Genomic DNA, 20,743 nt, shown 5'->3' on the forward strand with positions numbered 1-20,743 from the left:
AAAGTGAAGGGTAGGCTGCCTAAGCTATGGAGGTAGATGGAAGAGATGGATCAATCCGGCTTGCGGTAATTTTGTAGAAGGTAGGGTGATAGCTGGGCTATGTAGATTGGGCAAGATGGGTATATTTGGCAAGTAAGCAGTTGGAAATGATCCTGGTAGGCAGTGAGGAGGCTAGCCTGGCTTGATTGTAAGGGACTTTCCAGAAACTAATAGAAGATATAGTTTGCTAAGAAGAGAAGCAACATACTTCAGCAGACCTAAAATGGCAGGAAAATCTGGAATGGGTCCCAGAGTTGGTGAGAAATATTTAGAGATACAGAGCAGAGAAAAACTAAAGAAAGCTGGTGTTCTGTTATGTTTTAAAGATATTTTTAAGGTAATCTGTGTAAGTTTGGGTCTGGAGGCTCAGGGGTCAGCCTGAAAACCTGGTAACCAAGGTGAATAGTTAGTAGCAACAGGAATAGGTAAAAGGAGACAAATACAAGGTATTTTTTAAAAAATGGAACTGTGACAATTAAAAATAGAAAGACAAGGAAAAAGAACAATATCCAAATGTTTATGGGAGTAAATTATTTAAGGAAGAACTTTAGAAAGAGAAAGACGTTACAAGGTGTCATGGTAGATGAAATTGCAGTATATTTTTTAAGGAAAAGTAGTGAAAGTGGATGGAATGTCAAGGATCATGACACTAGGTCAAGGGAAGGTGGGGGGGTGGGGTACGGCTTAGGTTTCTTATTGAGGAATCACCAGAGGGAGGAAAGGATCATTTGAAAGCGAACTAAACTAAAAAGCAAAACGCAAACCCTCGCTTGGTTTGGAGCACACTGGAAAAAAACCTGACACTGGGTGAAGAAGATACTTGTATCTCCATCAAAAAAATCAGTTATGCTCCTAACTTATTACATTGCATGGCTCTTCTACGCAACAAAGGGCAGGTGAGGGCAAAAACCTTCAATTGTCTCTGGAAAGTCCTATAGTTATATTCTCATGCGATAGATCCAATAGTGAAAGGCTAGTCACTCCTCTGGGATCCTTTCCCTGTGCATGTGTATTTTACAAACCAGTTTTGCTAATTAAATTCAAGTAGAGAATTGTGCCTGGTTGTTTGTGGGTGGTCTGTTTGTTTGTTTGGATTTTTGCATTTTTACCACAGCTGCTTGTTTAAATGGCTTATTTGGCTTCTAATCTTGCATTTTTTAAAAATTATTTCAAAATATTTTATCTGTTTTTTAATATTTAACTTTGTAAATGCATGGGGAAAGAAACAAAAAACAAAAATCACAACTATGCTAGCTTGAGAGGTACAAAGAAACGTTTCCTGAAGGACTCATTCTACATTTCACCTCCACAAATATTTCTCTTAACACCCTGATATTTTTGGAAACACAACTTATCAAAATTTGTTGATTTGTTTAATGTCAATATTCCTTATGTACTGTGGAATCCAGAGAGGAAGGATTGAGTCTGATTTTTGTTTTGTTTTGTTTTTTACACTGTTAACACAGACCAGCCCCCCTCCCCAAACTACTGGGAACCTATAGTGGGCACTTTTCAAATGCCTGTGAATTAATGAATGAATAAATGAAAGACTGAGTTAAGATGATGACTTTTGCTCTGAAAAGAGAACTAAATATCTTTTTGTTTATGGTTTGTTAGTTGCAGAATTTTGAGTGCTGGAAAATAGTTGTCCAAGTCTGGATCCAGAAGAACACCTTGGCTAGGAATGAAGGAAATTTTTATTCTATGTTCCTGAGGTCTTATTCCAAATGACTGATCTTAATGCTTCAGGAAAATCATAAGCCACATACTCCCAACTTCCTCCCAGAACTTATAAAAAACAAAACAAAACTCCATTTTAGGACAACTAAGAGCTTAAATAAGGCCATATTAATAACATGGAAAGACAAATAAGGAGACATAATACAGTAATTTATTGGGGTCTCTTATATTGGCCAGTCTCTGGAATAATACAGATCATATTGATTCACCCTCCTTCAAAACAGGAATTCAAAAGAGCTCTCCATAATACTGGTTTGATTCATTCCATTATTAAAAGATGTAAGATAATTAGAAGCAAAATAAGTCATTTAAATAAGCAGCTGTGGTAAAAATGCAAAACGCTGGTTTGATTCATTCTATTATCATTCATTCCATTATTGGCAAAATCTCTATGTTGCTTTTTGTATAAAAGACAGATTCCCCTGGGGCGCCTGGGTGGCTCAGTTGTTAAGCGTCTGCCTTTGGCTCAGGTCATGACTCCAGGGTCCTGGGATCGAGCCCCGCATCGGGCTTCCTGCTCAGCGGGAAGCCTGCTTCTCCCTCTTCTACTCCCCCTGCTTGTGTTTCGTCTCTCACTGTCTCTCTCTGTCAAATAAATAAATAAAACCTTAAAAAAAAAAAAGACAGATTCCCATACTCACCTTAGTCAGCCAAGGCTCAGCTGGTCCCTCAATCTTCTGTGAGCAAAATATCTGCCTTATTCACTGACTTTACCAAGCATCTCACTTTAATGAGGCACAAGCCATGTTTTTTTGTATCCATAGCAGATTGTCAACTTTGATCAAGGTCTAGGTCTGCTCAACACACTTTTTGAAATTCAAATCTAATCATATCACTTATCTGCTCAATGTCCTATCATGGTTTCTCATTGTTCTTAGAAGTCCTACATCTTTAACGAGATTCTGCATGGCCTGCCGCCAGTTTTCAACCTTAACTGACATCGCCTACCCCTTAGTCCAAGCATTCCAACTGGGTTTGCTCAGCCCCTTTAACACACCAAATTTCTCTTTTCCTCTGGCTTTTACCCAGATTCTCTTCTCTGCTTGAAGCTCAGCCTCACCCTCCACTCAATGACCACATTGGATTAATACCTATTGACTCTTCGGATTCACATTAAATTCATTCAACAAATATTTTCTGAGAAAATCCAGTGTCAGGGACTATTTTAGGCCTTGGAGAGCCAGATAATAATAAATCAAACAATCCAAATATAAATAGGAAATAATCAGGTATGATCAATGTAATACAAAGAATTTTAAAAAGTACATGACTTGTGACATGGTGGCTCTTGTTAGATTGGTTGAACATGGATGGTCGCTCTGAGAAAAGACGTTCAAACCAAGATCAGAAGAGCAGGAACTAGTCCCATACAGCTCTGGGACAGGCAGAGGGAACAGCAAATATAAAATATCTAAAATGAGGATGAGTTTGGTGTGTATAAAGAACAAAAGATGGCTGGAACTGAGAGGAAGAGCATTTTGAGATGAACTAAGATACAGATACAAGAGGAACATACACGAAGAGATATAGATACATAATACAGATTTATGAAAGGTTTTGTTAGACAGGTCAGGGAATGAGTCTGTATTTTTTTCTAAGTGAATAATGGAAAGCCACTGGAGGGTGGTGAGCAGAAAAGTGAGCTGGTATAATTTATATTGTAAAAAGATAATCTGATTTTGCTGTATGAAGAATAGATTATAGGTATGGAGCAAAAATGAAAGAGGAAAATAACAGAAGAGGTTCAAGGAGACTCAGCTAAACGATAAAGGGGGAAATGGAAAGAAGGAGGCAGATCCAGGATATATGTTGGAACAATTCAGTAAGAGAAGCTGAACTGGTTGTTGAGCATAGGGGAGAGATAAATCAGGGAAAATCTACAGAGTTTTTACTTGATCATCCAGATGGATGGCAGTGCCAATGCCATCAGTACAGTGTTGTGCTGAAAAGAAGACTGCCTGGTTAGAAGCCTGGCTCCAAAACTGTGGAAAGAGTCAAGATGTCCATCAACAGATGAATGGATAAAGAAGATGTGGTATATATGTACAATGGAATATTATGCAGCCATCAAAAGGAATGAGATCTTGCCATTTGCAATGATGTGGATGGAACTGGAGGGTATTATGCTGAAAGAAATAAGTCAAACAGAGAAAGACATGTATCATATGACCTCACTGATATGAGGAATTCTTAATCTCAGGAAATAAACTGAGGGTTGCTGGAGTGGGGGGTGGGGTGGGAGGGATGGAGTGACTGGGTGATGGACACTGGGGAGGGTATGTGCTCTGGTAAGCGCTGTGAATTGTGCAAGACTGTTGAATCTCAGATCTGTACCTCTGAAACAAATAATGCAATATATGTTAAGAAAGAAAAAAAAAAAAGAAGAATGTAGCAGGAGGGGAAGAATGAAGGGGGGGAAATCGGAGGGGTAGACGAACCATGAGAGACGATGGACTCTGAAAAACAAACTGAGGGTTCTAGAGGGGAGGGGGGTGGGAGGATGGGTTAGCCTGGTGATGGATATTGAGGAGGGCACGTTCTGCATGGAGCACTGGGTGTTATGCACAAACAATGAATCATGGAACACTATATCTAAAACTAGTGATGTAATGTATGGGGATTAACATAACAATAAAAAAATTAAAAAAAAATAAAAAGAAGCCTGGCTCCACCATTTCATGCCATTTGACCTGTATGACTGCAAATTAGATACTTAACCTCTCTACTCATGTGTTTCTGCACTTATAAAACTGGGAAAATAACAACCCTACCTCATAGGGTTATTGCAGAAATTTAATAATGCAATTAATATAAACTGCTTAAAACAGCTTTTGGAATATAATAAACCCTCAATGAGTGTGGCTACTATTATTATTGCTATTGTTGCAATTATAATAACCTAGATGTGAAAGATAATGAAATACACACTTGTGAAAATCAACATGTTTTAGCCATTAAAGTTGAAAGTCATTAGATATCCCCATGGAGATGTTGATAGGCAGAAGTATACAAATCTGGGGGCACCTGGGTGGCTCAGCAGGTTAAGTGTCTGCCTTTGGCTCAGGTCATGATCTCAGGGTCCTGGGATCGAGCCTCACATCAGGCTCCCTGCTCAGCGGGGAGTCTGCTTTTCCCTCTGTCTGCCTCCTCCAGCTCACGTGTGCACACACTCTCTCTCAAATAAATAATAAAATCTTTTTTTAAAAAAAGAAGTATATAAGTCTTAAGTTCTGAGGAATAGGCAGTCCTGAAGATAAGTCTTGGAAGTCACTTACAAAGAGATGGTATTTAGAGATTTAGAGCCATGCATGAAGTCCCCTAGGGAGACACTAAAGAGAGGAAAAGGCAGGCAGCCAAAAATTCTGCTTAATGGCATTTCAACATTTAGAGATCAGGGTAAGAGAGGAGGAGCCAGGGAAGGAGGCTGAGAAGGAGCTGACAGTGAGATAGGAAGTAATTCCGGGATGAAGCCAAGAAACAAGCATGCTAAGACGGGACTAGTTAACTGTCTCCTATGTTATGGAGAGATCAAGTAAGATAAGAACAGAGAAGTGGACAGTGGAATTAACAAACTGGAGGTCCTTGGGAATCTTGCCAAGGGCTTTTTCAGTAGAATATAAGAAATTGAAACTTGAATATCACTTCCTTTGAGAAACCTTTTCTGAGTGTCTAGAATAGATTAGCACTTGTCATTTCTCTAGTACTTATCATCCAGGTAATTGTAAAGAAAGTTCACTTTGCATTAAATCATTATCCATGTAAAAGATATCATTTGTATAATTATTAGTTTAATTTCTATCTTCCCTAATGGCCAGTAATCTACTGGATGGCAGGGATCATGCCTATCATGTTTTTCACATTATCCTTAATAACTAGTAGAATGCCTGATACATATTGCTCAGTTTATATTGAGTGAATGAATAAATTAATGAATGACTTTACATGACTGTACCAAAAACACATTTTTTAAAAAACGAACTTCTTTTAATTAACACCTACATTAATTGACATGCTTACTTTCAGGTTATTTCTAAGTTGTTGGCATAACTAAATAATTGCTTTTATTGCAAACCACCTGAAATCATTTTGGAGGAAGCAGGTAGAATAAAAATAGTGAACAAATAGTCTACTTTGCCCTGTGACATTATCTGTTTTAACTTTCTTTATTCCAAAGGATAAACAATATCTCAACTCCAGTAGCTCATTTTAGCACTCAATCTAAAATTGATTACCATCCAGCCGTTATTAAAACCCAGTTGATATAAGATATTTGAGAAAATAAATCTATGGACCAAGTTAACTGTCCATTGCTCTCAACTGGTTTTTAGCTCTATCCTATTGTAAGTGAAATCACCAAAGATCTTCCTTGAATTGCACTTGGTTAGGTCTTTTGAAATGACACTATAGAAACTGTGGGCATTTATTATTATGTCCTTGGCTTTTATTTTTTTATTTTTTATTTTTTTAAAGATTTTATTTATTTATTTGACAGAGAGAGACACAGCGAGAGAAGGAACACAAGCAGGGGGAGTGAGAGAGGGAGAAGCAGGCTTCCTGCGGAGCAGAGAGCCCGATGCGGGGCTCGATCCCAGGACCCTGGATCATGACCTGAGCCGAAGGCAGACGCTTAACGACTGAGCCACCCAGGCGCCCCATGTCCTTGGCTTTTACAGAGGGTTAATATAAGTAATCATATACTGAGAATATATCTGCATCTTCTAATGACATCAAAACTATCACATGGTCTCAATATTGTTCATTGCTCCAAATAAAAACAAGCCATATGATAAATTTTGCTAGAGTATACGGAGAAAGAGCTGTGTATTTTTTTACTAATTAATATGTAACAGTTATGAAATATATATATTTACATTCAATTCCAATACATGCTCATGGCCTAAGTTTCTGTAACTTTTCTCTATAGTATATGTATTCCTTTATGCAATTTATTTATATGTGTGCTTTTGTCACAAATTATCTACACTTTTTTGAAGTAGAAATAAAGAGAAACTGAAAGAAAGTGCTTCTCTCTTCCCTTCGGTTAATCCCAGAGATAAACTATTTTTCATGATCTTGCTCAAATAAAACCAATTCCATGAAGACATTTTTGACACTTCAAGGACAGCCTGACTCCATCTTCTACCTCCCAAGAAAATATTTGGATCATCATATAAAATTTAATATCTTATTATATACTACTCCCAACTATATGGTCACATTTAAAGATTTTTATTTGTCTGTTTTAGGATTTAGAGCCAAGCAGAAATTAAAACAAGGAAAAAAAAAAAAAAAAGACATGGTAAATACCAAGAGTGATGACAAAACATTGTGCCACTTCAGAAATTAATATGTTTTCGTTTTAAATTATAAGCATTACCTAGACTTTACCAAATCTCCTTGCTGCTGAACTGCTCAGATTCAAATATGAAAAAAAAAATCTTGTTTTAAATGATTTAGCCCACATGGCATTATAAAGTAAGCTAAGTATAATTCTTCAAATACAAGTAGATGCACTTCAATTTTTTTTTTTTTTCCCAGAGAGGGGTGGTATAGCCATTAGATTACTAAGTATAACATTAGACTCCTAAAATTTGCCAAATCACATGGGCTAGAATTATGAACACATAATTGCCTCTAAAATATCCATATCAAGATAAAAGTAACATTAAATTTCCATCTGATAAAAGTCGTGTTTGCCTAAATTAGTTCCTAACAGTGGTATAAAACTTTTTCATTTTCTCTAAAAACAACTATTAAATTTATTCTAAATTTAAAGAGGCAGTTGAGATATATTTTTAACACAAAATTAGTTCATGTATTTTTTTCATTTTTGAGATTTGAAAACATATCGTTTGGATAGTTTCTTTTTTCAAAAGTGTTAATTGCACAATATCCCATCCTAATAGTGAACAATTTATTTCTTATTTCCTTCCAGTTCTTGTCCATAAGCACATATATTTATCCCACTTACAACCATAATACTCAACATTATTTCCCTCCTTTAAGGACATCTAATCAAAACATTTCTCCTTAAATTTCCATTATGATAGTTTTATTAACTATGTACTATAATATTAAAAATAATTCTGTTAACAAATATTTTTTAATGTATTTTAAAGAACTACACAACAATGTGCCAAATAACAGAGGATGAAGAGTTAAAACGCTGAGGAAAAAGAATGTATACAACCAGAAGTGAAAGAAAGTCTAAATGTTCGCTGGATGGGTGAGACTGAATGAGATGCGGTTACAGAGACCTCTCAGACAAAACAGGGGAAGTGAGATTAGCAGGCAGAGCCCTGTACCCCCTTCCCTTTTTTCAACCTTATTAGCAGCTTTCCTTATGATCACTAATAGCATTTCCAATACTATAATAGTGATAGTCTATGTTACCATGCCAAAGGAAACCACAAAATGTCTCAGTTGACAAACTAACTCCCACCTGTTCCTAGGTCCATCAGAGCAATGTTATAATAGGAGATAGCTCTATGTCACTTCTACTTTGCAGTGAACAAAATCTTTTTTTCAACATGAAATGCTTTAAACTAGAATCTTGCCTCTAGATAGCTGTATGAATTTTATTACTAAAACATTATCACATTTTTACTTATTGCTAAAACAAACAAACAAATAAAACCTGTAATATTTCTCCTCTGGGATGGCAAATTCAAATCAACACTAATTACATTACCTGTTTCAGACATCTTGATTTTTTTTCTGCCAATCTTCAGAGAGCAACAGTCTTGTAATTAGCCAATTGTACATTGAACCCCCAAATTCATATCCTTTACACCAAAGCATCCAAATCAAAACACAGCTCAGGATTTCCTCCAATGTGGGATCAAATCTTATTTTCTACCAATTTCCAACACTCTCCCAAATAAAAACTAAACAGCAATACTTTTGGATCCCATACCCAAGAAACCTTGGCTTACCTTGTTACCATTAGACAAATTATTAACAGCAACGAAAACCCTATAGTCTTTATTGTTGTAGATCTTTATTGTTGTCAGATGAGCTGTTGTTCTAGTTGTGGTATACTACAAAGTGTGCTGAAACAAATGTTTCAATGATTTATTTCTCATGAATTAATTCATTTAAGTATATTTTCACAAGGCCCAATACACATTTCAGGAACAAAGTGACCAGGATACATACACCTGTTCCAGAACCAGTGTTCCAAGATGCACCTAAAAATGTTTACTAACAGAGTTTTGTACTTTATCATATTGAGAGGTCTAGAAAGGACACCTGGTTCTTAATGCGGATTATCAGTATATGATGTGTTTAAGAACAACAAAGGAGCCAACTGAAAGTTAAATCCTAAACTGCAGTAGAGCAGAACGAATATTTAGCTATCATTGAGAAAATCATCCATCATCTACACCAACTCTGCTTGCCATTATACAGACCAAGCAATTGACTGATTTCTTCATTTTTTAGCTATTTAGTCTGCTGTCCTGCAATTCAGTCATTCAGAGCGTGGTATTTTGAGAAAGGATATGAACATAAATATAGGATTCAAATTGGATCAAAGTCAGGTCCTTGTCAGTTATACATAAAAAAATGGACAAAGCTTTATTACTATAACAGTTCATTTTATGGAATCTTACTTTATGTGAGTACAACTAAGAATGAGGCAACATAAGGTATGACTAAAAGATTTTTTTTAATAAAATAAATACATATGATTAAGTGGATGGTCAAGTCCTTGAAAACATTGCTGTATAGAATGTGGCATTTAATTTTAAATTTTCAATTGACAAACTGGTCATTGCTTCAGGATTTTTAACTTGAGAAAGTCAGAAAAATATGAGAATAATAATAAAAATAACTGAACTATAAATAATACTATAAAGTTAAATGTATTAAAATATTGAAAATTCTATTAAAGTCTTGCGTAAAAACCAAATGACAACATTTATATTTAAAATTAAGATGATTATGAACACCTCTTTATACATCTTTCCGATACACAGTTTTCATTGGTGGGAAAACATTCATTCCTGCCCACTGAAATTATAAGAACATCTGAAGCAATCAGTGCCTGATTAGATACTATGTGGAACTAATGTGTACTTGAAAAATGTTACAGAAATATTTTACACCTACATTTGCCATGGTATATCTATTGTCCACCATACTCCAAAATCAAAATAACAAAGTAGAAAAATATCAAGATTTCACTTTGCATTGCTAAAATATCTTCTTCCCCAAGACATACAAACTTGATTGACAAAAACTATTCTTTTTTTTTATATTTTGAGATTGACATGAACATAGGCTTATAATTACATAGAAGTAACTAACACTGAAGAGGAAAAAAAACTGATTCTCAATGACCAAAATATATGATATGAACAATTATTATAAAGGAAAACATAACTTAAATTCCTTTTTCAAAATCTTTTAGATAATGAAAGTGTGAGGTGCCTTTTTGTTGCAAGTAACAGCATAAATTATATGCCTTTAAAAAGCGTATAGTATGTGATAAGATTTTGAGAATAATTAAGATTAAAAAGATGAAATCTTTTGTGATAAATTGTACTCTTTTAACAAATACTCTTAACTAAAATACCGTAATAGAAGTGTCTTATTAAATGATAAAGTAATTTTACTCCCAAAATTGTGCCAATACTATAAAAATAAACTTTTACATGTAGAATATCAAGTTTCTCTTTTAATAATGGGTTATTACGTAAAACAATACGTGTATTTCAGAGTACTTGATAAGTTATTTTACAAATAATATTTCCCTATAATTTTCTTCAAAACCAAGGATCTCCAATTTGATTTTGTTTTACATGTGTATACATTATTGACTTGAACTCTTTATCACCTTATAAAATCAACACATTTTCCAAATCAAATAATTCAACGTAAATATACTTAGACAAATATTTCTAATTATTCTGACAAATTTTTAAAAAACCCAAATCTGTACCACAATGACAGACAATGCTTCCCCAAACCCAGTCCATACGCATATTCTCAGAGACTTATAAACTTGTTTCTAAACTCATGTCAAATTTCAGGCAATTTTATGGCATTGTAAAAAAAGGTGGAAGGAAAAATTTGTCCAGGGACTAATTCTTCTTGAAAGGCCCTGACATTGTTGCCTTTCACAGTGCTATAAAGTGAAACCAGGAAAAACATCACTCAACAATGTGAATAATTTCACTACCTTTTACCTTCAAATTTTAAAATTAACCTAGCTGTCTTCCATCAAGTAATTTATGAACACACTTATAGAATTTATTGAAAATATCAAAAATTTTGGTTCAAAGAAAGTCAACAAGCATAGAACAATGAATGAAACAAAGCAAAGCAAAACAAAACAAATCAAAACAAAACTATCACATACTTCATGGATTAATGGTGAAAAGAAAAGAAGAGACTTCTTACCAAGTACCCCAAGTCGATAGTTGACTGTGATGACGATCACGTTGCCATAACTTGCCAAGACACTCCCATCATATAAATTTCCAGTACCTTCCATATATGAGCCACCATGGATATACACCATCACTGGTTTGGGACCCCCACTGTCCCGAATATCTGAAAAACAAACGGTTGGCAATTGTCCTTATCCTCAAAAAACACACACAACGAAGCAGAGAATACATTTTTCCATTTTAGGGACAAAAGAGCATGATTTTAATATAGTTCTTTAAATTGCTGTTTTGTTAAAGTGTTTCTTCAGCAACTCGTTTTACGAGCTATTGTGAAAAGAGCAATAGATATTCACTGTTTTCTAGCTAAAATTTTGTTTAAAATTATAAACTGAATTACAAAACTTGGACAAATTCAAAATGGGTGTGAATTTTAGTGCTTTTTGATTGATTTCTAAAGTGACCGTAGAATAAAAAGAAAGAATGATAATGGGTCTTAGAACTATTTTTTTTTAAATGTCATAGACCTCATATGGAATTTATGAGCCATATGCTAAGGACAATGTTATCACTGCTATTGTGAGTAAAACACTCTGTTTCTCCATTTCTTATTTACTATAAAGATTTTATTGAATGCATCATGATTATATTGAATAATTTATGCTCTAATTTGCGAACATAATTACAACACTGTGTTTTAGGTTGCAAGAAGTTTCATTTCACTACTCAAGTACCAACTGGCAGATGAATGTTTAGGCAGTAAAGTCTATACTTTTGTTGTTGTACGAAGGGTACTGTCACTTAAATGATATTTTTTCGTTAAGTCTGGGTTATCTGCTCACTCCACTAACCCTACCCTCTGGAAGAAGAAAAACTAAATTATATTTTTCACCTCTTTGTGTAACTATTGTACTCTTCCTAGTCCCATTTTGGCTCTATGATTTTGTCATGTAGACATAAAATAGAATACAGCTAAGTCCAGGTGTAAAGTACCCATTTTTAGAATGATGTTAAAGTGATTTTTACAGCTCTGACTTTTAATCAACTGTGTTTGTTTTACTAAGATACTTTCCCCAAATTTTGTAGTTTTCAATAAGGATCTAGAAATAATATATAAGGGAACCATAACATAATTTTAACTGGTATTAAAATTCCCTAATTTCTAGAGAAATAGGAGCTTAACTTTATATTGGCAAACATGGTTTTAACTATTGAATATTGAAATATTATATATGTATGTAAATGATTATGAATACATACACATACATACATCAAACATTACTATCCTATAATAGCCCATTATGTCTTCTACCCACAATTGAAACTAAATTAGATCAAGTGTATTTTCTTCTTGTTAATGCCAACATTAAAAAACATCATTTAAAAGTATAGTTTTGTTCCTTTGCTTTTGACATTTTTTATCAAATTTAAATCTCCTACAATCTTTGCAATTGAGGTTTCAGCTTTCAGAATAGACTAATATAGTACAAATTCATTGAAAAATCTGGTGCTTATTTAGATGCTGCTTTATGTTTCTTGTGAAAAGGGTGACTAATATAAATGCCTCAATTTTTCTACTGTAATAATAAAGTAATTTCCTTAAATTAAAAATCCTTTTAGGATCAGGAATTGCAGCTCAACTTCTTTGTCCAGATTTTCAAGTTAGAGAAAGCTCATTGAAGAATTTAGAGACTTTTTAAAAAGACTATTTTAAATTTGACTTAATACCAGTATAAATTTACCATAATCCCCTCCCCCATCTCCAAGGGTATATTTGAGTGTCTTATTTTTAAGTGGTGAGAGGAGGATACTTTGACATCAAAACTATCCATTAGACACAACTACATTTAGAAGGAAAACCTAAATTTATTATCTCCTTAAATCCTTAGGAGGGAAAATGGTATTCACTCATTTGTAAAGATCTGGGGGCTTGCGGAGATGTTAGGCTTACACAGAGAAAACAATCCTTTTGAAATTTTTAACTATCTTCCATTTTTAAATGCCTGTTTGCTACATACAGTTTTAGCTTATTTTTCTAGTATGGCTGGCACTGAAAAAGCAATAATAAATTATTAAACTGAAATCATTAACGGACTGTTCACAGCAGACACTGTACTCTGCTAATTGTATGCTTGTAGGTAGCACAGAGGGAGGCTGTTTCAGAATTCTTCTTTAATTAAAATCACATAGAATTACAAAGCACCAACTGTGAACAGTAATGAAATCTTGGTAGAACCGTTCTGTTCACCTGGAAAACAATACAGGCACACATTGAGAAGACTTGCCACATTTTATACCTAATAACAGAATGAAGTGGACATTGTCAGGAAACACTGAAAATATGACAATACATCCTAGGAGCTACTTTGAGTGGTATCTTTTTATTTTTCTTTGAAAATTGGACTTGAAAGAATTACTGATAGTTTGGGCTGATTCTAATTTCTAATTTGTCTTTTCAAATTTCTCAAAGATTTCAGCCTTGTCTAAGAACTTAATATACCAAGCAGTTCTTTTCTAGAAAGTTATATGTAATTCTAATCCTGTGTTCTGAACAATATTTCTTTTTGCATGAAGTAATCCGGAAGCTAATAGTATATGGGGAACTAACTATCAAAATAAGTAAAATTCTTACATATAACAACCCTTAAAATTGCTAATAAAGTTTGGAAAGATGCCATATTTCTATTGCAGGACAATTGGAGTTCTATGATAGTGTTTTATCACAGAGGTCTATTCTAGACTTTATTTTCTTCATAGTATACAGGTCTTTTTGATGTAAATATAAATAGTAAATAGTTTAAATATAATAATATAATAATAAATATAGTTTAAATTATACCTATCTTTACTTTGATTTTTTTTTTTTAAAGATTTTATTTATTTATTTGAGAGAGAGAGAATGAGAGACAGAGAGCATGAGAGGGAGGAGGGTCAGAGGGAGGAGCAGACTCCCTGCAGAACAGGGAGCCCGATGCGGGACTCGATCCCGGGACCCCAGGATCATGACCTGAGCCGAAGGCAGTCGTTTAACCAACTGAGCCACCCAGGCGCCCTTTACTTTGATTTTTTTAAAAAAAAACAAAATCTTTATAAACTAATATATCAGATAGTCTACTACTGAATACCATCTGTTAATGCCATCATTTTAATAAAATTTTAAGGAACCATTATGTCTTTGGTGCAAATGTATTAGATGTACTTTAGTAATTTGAGATGAATTTATTAGAGCCAAGTCATCCCTCTAAATCTTGTCTCATATTTTTCTCTATAAAGAAGGGGGATTTCACCTAACATTTCTGACTTTGCCTAAGCAGCTGCTACTGACTTTACTAAAATCAAAACCACTCTCAGAGACTAAAACACTAGTTCAGCTATAGTAAAAATATAAATGTTCATAAAACATGTTTATATTTTCTGTTTTGTGCATTTTTTTTAGGCTTTGCCATGCATCTAAGTCTCTGAAGAGTGGATGGTAAGGGGGAAGTACTATACTGATGATTATTTTCCTTCTAAATTTTTTGGGGTAGGAAAGTATTTAAGTTTTTCAAGTTAAAAAAGTAATAGACTTGGAATCTTAGTAGATATCTCTATTTAAAATTTTTTTTTTTGCTAAAATAGATAGCAATCTTATCATTTTATTTTAAATAGTTCATGTAAAAGGTTAATAAATTGTATTTTTTTATTATGTTATGTTAATCGCCATACATTACATCATTAGTTTTTGATGTAGTGTTCCATGATTCATTGTTTGTGTATAACACCCAATCCTCCATTCAGTATGTGCCCTCTTTAATACCCATCACCAGGCTAACCCATCCCCCCACCCCCCTCCCCTCTAGAACCCTCAGTTTGTTTCTCAGAGTCCATAGTCTCTCATGTTTCGTCTCTATTTTAAATTTTAGTAACTATTTTATCTTTCCGATAAACCAAAATTTTAAGCCAATGTAGCAAGTGTCAATAGATCTAGAGCAATTAATGGGGATTTATTTGTGGCTGACAACCAGGGTTTGGAAATCACAATTCCCTTTAATCGTCCTAATGAATAATTATTAGTCACATAACTCCTTAAATATGCTTACTGGTTTCCTTCTCTTAAAAAAACTCATTAAGTTCTTAATTGCCCATGATTTAGAGGTGTTGGCATTTAAGTTTTTAAATTGTAGGGTATTGCCTCAATTTTTCTCTGATATATATTTCAAGATATTTCAAGATATTTTTGTGTCCTCCTTTACTAATTCTACCGACCTCAGATACCAACCTCATTCCAAACAAGCAAAAGAATCTAGAAGTGTTGGCTAAATACAATTTTTAGTTAAATAAATAAATAAATAAAATAAAAATCTATAAGAACAGTTTTAAAAGGCTCTATTTAGAATATAAAATTGCATCTGAATATTGAAGTATTAATATTAAGATATTCTTAGCACAATTAAAAACATTTAAATATCTCTTAAATCCTCAAAATAAATTGGTAGAAATCTAGGGTGTTGCTTTGGCCCATTTTTATCACTTCGGATTAGTCTTTTGGCAACTATGGAAATAGCCTAAGAAATATGTAGTTTTTTTGGTTATTATAAAACACAACTGAAAAGTGATACAATTGTGTCTGGCCTAAAGCTGGCAAAAGAATAACTAACAGTAAAGACACAAAGTAGAATTAGAAGTAATGAATAGTGCTCCACTAAGAAGCCTTGGGTTAGTTTAAGTGAATGAGGGGCACACCCAGTCAATGGGTCTGGTAGCCTCTGAATGCAGTAGCTGAGATAGGGACCTGGAAATCAAGTAAAGGATTTGGGTTATCAGTGAATAATGGAGATTAAGTAACTTGACTTTTGACTAAAGTAAAAGGAGTAATTTATCAAGTAGTTTATATTTGTTTTATGTCTAGTGATGTTGATTCATAATTTGGAACAAATTAAATATGAAAATTGGCCTTGGTTTTTATTCACACTCATGTCTACAAAATAATTGTAAAAGGAATTGCATAGAAGATGTTCAGACTTTTCTACAAAGGTTTTTTTATCCTGAGGAATATTTGAATTTATCTTTCTTGTCTTTGCTGTCTAAACAATTATCCAAAATGACAGCACAGAGGAATGGACTCAACTTGAATTGATTGCTCTTAAATTCTACACTCTGAGCATTTAAAAATATTTATTGATTTGATAAGTCTTGTGACTGACTGGCTTAATACTTAACCAGAATACTACCTGCCAATTTAAACAGGGGTTTAGAACATTTTTAATGGCTATTTAAAAAGTGTTAAATGTGTTTTGAAAGAGGTCTGTAAAATAGATTCACATTTACAGGGCTTAGCTCATTATGGTGGCTCAGAGGTATTTTTGTAAACATGTAAATGTCTTACTGGACGCTATTTATCAAAAGAAAAGAAGAAGTATATTAAATCAGCAAAGTATTTTTTAAATAGGAAAATTATGTATACTAACCTTGTGAGTACTTTCAGAAAATTTAGAGTTTACAAAGCTACATACTAAGAAGTCCTTTATACTTAAGTATTATTTAGATAACAAATGTCTAGGAGTTAAGGATTTTCAGAGGGCTCAGCAAATCCCAAAGCCCCTAGTGGAAGCAGTCTTCTTACAGCTGTGAGAACAAAGTCAATAAATGTCTTGAATGTTTGAAAACTTCTGATTTCCAACAATGTTTTTAAAAAACACCATTTGCATTTTGATATTATAAGTTTATTTTTAGCTATTTAGCATTCAAAATGATAACTGTTGGACAGCTATAATGATTTATTTCAAATATTAATGACTGCTTTGTGTTTAATTTTTAATTCACTGTTGGGGTAAACAGAAACATATTTTTAATCAGAGATCATAAATTTCACTTAATCAAAATAATTCTTAAGTGTTATAAAATATTAAAACACAATATAATTTTTAAGCTTTCAATACTTCACCTCTATAATTTAATTTTCTACTGTGAAGTAATTTATTAAATAAATATCTCAATGAAAATAATTCAAGTTGTTTAGTAAGGATATATTCATTCACAGTTGTAACTCATGCAACTAGCATTTCTGCTGACCTGCTTGTAGGTTATTTTATTTTGGAAAACCATTCATACTGTATTATTAATATCTTTATGAGATTTAATTCTAGGGCTCTGGGAGTTACTTTTAAACCTGGGATAACATTAGTCACTTCTTGAAGAATTATAACAAGGGTGGCATTAAAAAAAAAAAAAAAGTCCTAATTGGAACCAAGGTGAACTGAAAATATCAACGGGCCCCTCCGGATACTCCACCTTACACCAGGTAAAAGTACACAATAGAATGAGAAATGTCAAATCAGTCTAGCAAGTACTTACATGTACAGAGTGTATCAGAATTGTATTTCATAAGAAAGTTAGAAAGAGAAAACAATTTTGGTATTAGCGAAGTAGGAAATATTTTATTGCTTATAGTTCGCAATACTTTGAAAATCAGAACACTTCCATTCGCCAGGCTAGAAGTTATGTGCCTTTGAGATGAAAGGATACCCATCAAATCTGCCTGGACTATTGAAGTGATTGCACAGTTTACTACAGTTATCTAAATAGGTGGAATGCCTTTCTTATCTATACCATTGAATTTATTTATGCAGTATTTAGGCAAATCAATAGAAAACAGTATTTTTGTCATATAAATTATATTGCTCAAGAAACACTTTATATCAGCTTTTAGCCGTCCTTCATTTTATTGGGTATGGGGTTCTTTTTAAACAAATATCAAAGGTAAAAATAAAACACATTTTGATATTGGGTAAAATACATAGATTTGAAAACATGCAAAATGGGTACAGAGAGACTACAGGGGGAGAGATTGTTAGTTCAAAGAGTGTGGACAAATTTCAGTCAAAACATGGGATGAAACATATCAAAAGTCAGTTCAAGAAAACAAAAAAAAATGCCCCTCTTTCTAAAACATTTTAATGGTTGGCATCAAAATGTAAAACTTAACATTCATTTTTTTAAAAAAAATTAAAAATGTATATTTATGTGTAACAACAAGCAAGAAGACAAAACACATCAAAAACGGGAATTTAAAAACAACTCTTCAAAAAAAGACAAGAAGTAAAAAAATAGAAAGGGGTGGAAAAAGTGATTGAGGCCCTTGTCATGCAAATAGATTTGGTGGAAAAAAAATACCTTCATCTTCAGCACCGTCATTATCACCTAAATCATCTGTCTGTTTCTTTGTAAGGGGACCTAGGATTGAGAACGGAGAAATGGAGGGAAAAAAAAAAAAAGACAATTCAAGAATAAACAAGACTGAGGGGAAAAAATAAATGTAAATACTAAAATTCGCAAGGGTATTTCCAAAAAGAGCGGGGAGGTGGTTAAGTCAAAGTTGATTATCTATTTTGTTTAAGAAAAAAAGAATCCCTCTCCCCAAAATATCTTATAGAGGATTTGGTTTGTGAATATATCCAGCATAAAAAATACATTATGGTTTGAAACTCAAATCATAAGCAAAGGAAATGATTTTTTTTTTTAAATATCCACTGCATACAAAAAAGTAAACAGTTTTAGCTGAAAGAACTTAATTTATTCAGTGTCTTTTCTAATTTGAATTGGTGACAACAATAAAGAAAGTAGGCCAAACTCATCTTTAATTTGGGACAATAAAATAACATTAGGGAAAACAGAGATATGAACATTTTCAGGGTGTTTTTTTTTTTTCTCCTAATTTTTTGTAAGAGCATTAACACTTGGATTTTATACATTTTTATATCATACATTTTCCAAAACTGTGACTTTTTAAAATTACTTGTCATTAAACAAATATTTCCCCATGTGTTTTAATTAAATATTAGCTGCGGATTTAAGACATTTGCAACCTGCACAAAAGTATGAGCAGATAAGCTCATCACTATGTAGAGCAAAGGTACCATCAATTGAAGTCAGTGTTTGGTTATTAAGTTAGTTACAGAGTCAGGGCTTACATTTCATAAGCAATTTAGTAATATAACAGAATTATGCCCTCTTGCAATTTCATGTCCAGTATAGTTATTTATAAGGGAATCATGTTTTAAGATAATAATTGTATTAAAACACTGTGAATGTTTAATAAATGTTTTATTATACTTAACAATACTAATTTGCTAGAATAAAGAAGCAAACCAAAGGGGAAGTCAAAGGCCATTTGAAAGTAATTTTAAGTGTCACATAATTGACATATTCAGCACACAAAAAAGCAAGTGAAGCCCCACATTTCTTTTCATTTCCACAACCATTTAATTTGTATGACATTTCATAATCCTCATGCAAAAAGCAATCATTACAAACACAGGACACTCAAGTTAAAAGACAGCCAAACACAGCAGTAAGCAAGAGAATTTTGTCGTGCATAAAGTAACAGTCATAGAAAAAGGAAGGGAAAAAAAAGACTGAAAGTCATGTATTGATTTCAATAATATAAATAGAAAAGAAGCAGGCATTAACTGCAAGCACACTTCATAGGGAAGGATTGTTAAACATTTCAAGAAAGACTTCTGAGTCTTTTCAGTGATTACTGTGCATTATGTTCATAATTCAAACTATACCTATTATCAGAACCCTCAAAGAATGAAAAACACCATCCCAGAAAATGGAAGGGAAAAAAAAGAGATATAATCCAGTTATGTTTCATCAGCTCAGAGAAACAGCCTTGAAAAATAGTAGTAACTGGCACGAATCAAAAGATTGGAAATGGAGAAATTAATGATGAAACTGAAGGGATCCCTTGACTACTCAGTTGTAAGGTCATGGTTTCAAGGTCATTCCAAATATAGACAGAGGAGCTGTACACAATAAATTTAATGATATACTTTTATAGTCAGTCTTGTAAGCAATCATTCCTTTAAGAGAAAACCTAGATGAAAACAAGTCTATGTTAATTGACACTCAGTTACAAGTTCACAGAATTCTACATTTCTTTAATATGACCCTGCTAGTGCAAAAAATACCCTCAATGTTTTTTCATGTCCATGCAACAATGTTGCTACATTTCTGAAAAATAGAGATAGTTTATATTTCAATTCAAAAATTGCTGTATCAAAAACTATATTTGAAATATTTCCAGTTTTAAAATATCCCGCAAAATATTACACTTGGAAAATTATGTTTTCAAGCTTTGTATTTTTCTTTAACTACCTTAAGCAGTAAATGAACAGACTTCAACTGATATGATTTCTTGCATTTCTATTTTCAAGGATGCTATATAGAAATTATAATTTGACTTACTAATAGGCAACACAGACTAAGTGCAGTGGTTGTTATTTATTGCCACCCAAACCATTATCTACTTTCCAATTTTAGTTAAATTACTTAATTTGCTTAATTCTTGGCTCTATTAAGAAACCACTAGCATGAGTTCAAGAATTTTTTTTTTGCTGAATCATCAGTTCACTAACATCTGGAGACACATGTAAAACACAAATTAAGTCACTCTCCTTACTTTGTTCAGCCCTCTTTTCAACAATTCAGATGAAGTGTTTTTCTTTCCTGTCTTAGGATACCAGAGGCAATTTACAGGACTTCTTCAGGAAATCATTCAGGTTCTATAGTCACCTAGCCAATAGTTTTAC

At 33.2% G+C, this 20,743-nt stretch overlaps 1 protein-coding gene across 13 annotated transcripts in view; it reads right to left on the reverse strand.

The window, feature by feature from the left end:
* Positions 1 to 20,743, reverse strand: part of NLGN1 (neuroligin 1) — an 825,166-nt gene that overhangs the window by 429,618 nt on the left and 374,805 nt on the right. For 10 of the 13 annotated variants that reach the window (XM_032407188.1, XM_032407184.1, XM_032407185.1 and 7 more), the window contains 2 exons: positions 18,324 to 18,383; positions 11,185 to 11,337 (listed from right to left, as the gene is read on the reverse strand). In XM_032407188.1, coding sequence (XP_032263079.1) covers positions 11,185 to 11,337; positions 18,324 to 18,383 — 213 coding nt within the window. The remainder of the gene's footprint in view (positions 1 to 11,184; positions 11,338 to 18,323; positions 18,384 to 20,743) is intronic. The other 3 variants (XM_032407192.1, XM_032407196.1, XM_032407195.1) reach the window with 1 other exon arrangement.

This window comes from Phoca vitulina, unplaced genomic scaffold (assembly GCF_004348235.1).
Source record: "Phoca vitulina isolate PV1807 unplaced genomic scaffold, GSC_HSeal_1.0 scaffold8, whole genome shotgun sequence".
NCBI lineage: Eukaryota > Metazoa > Chordata > Mammalia > Carnivora > Phocidae > Phoca > Phoca vitulina.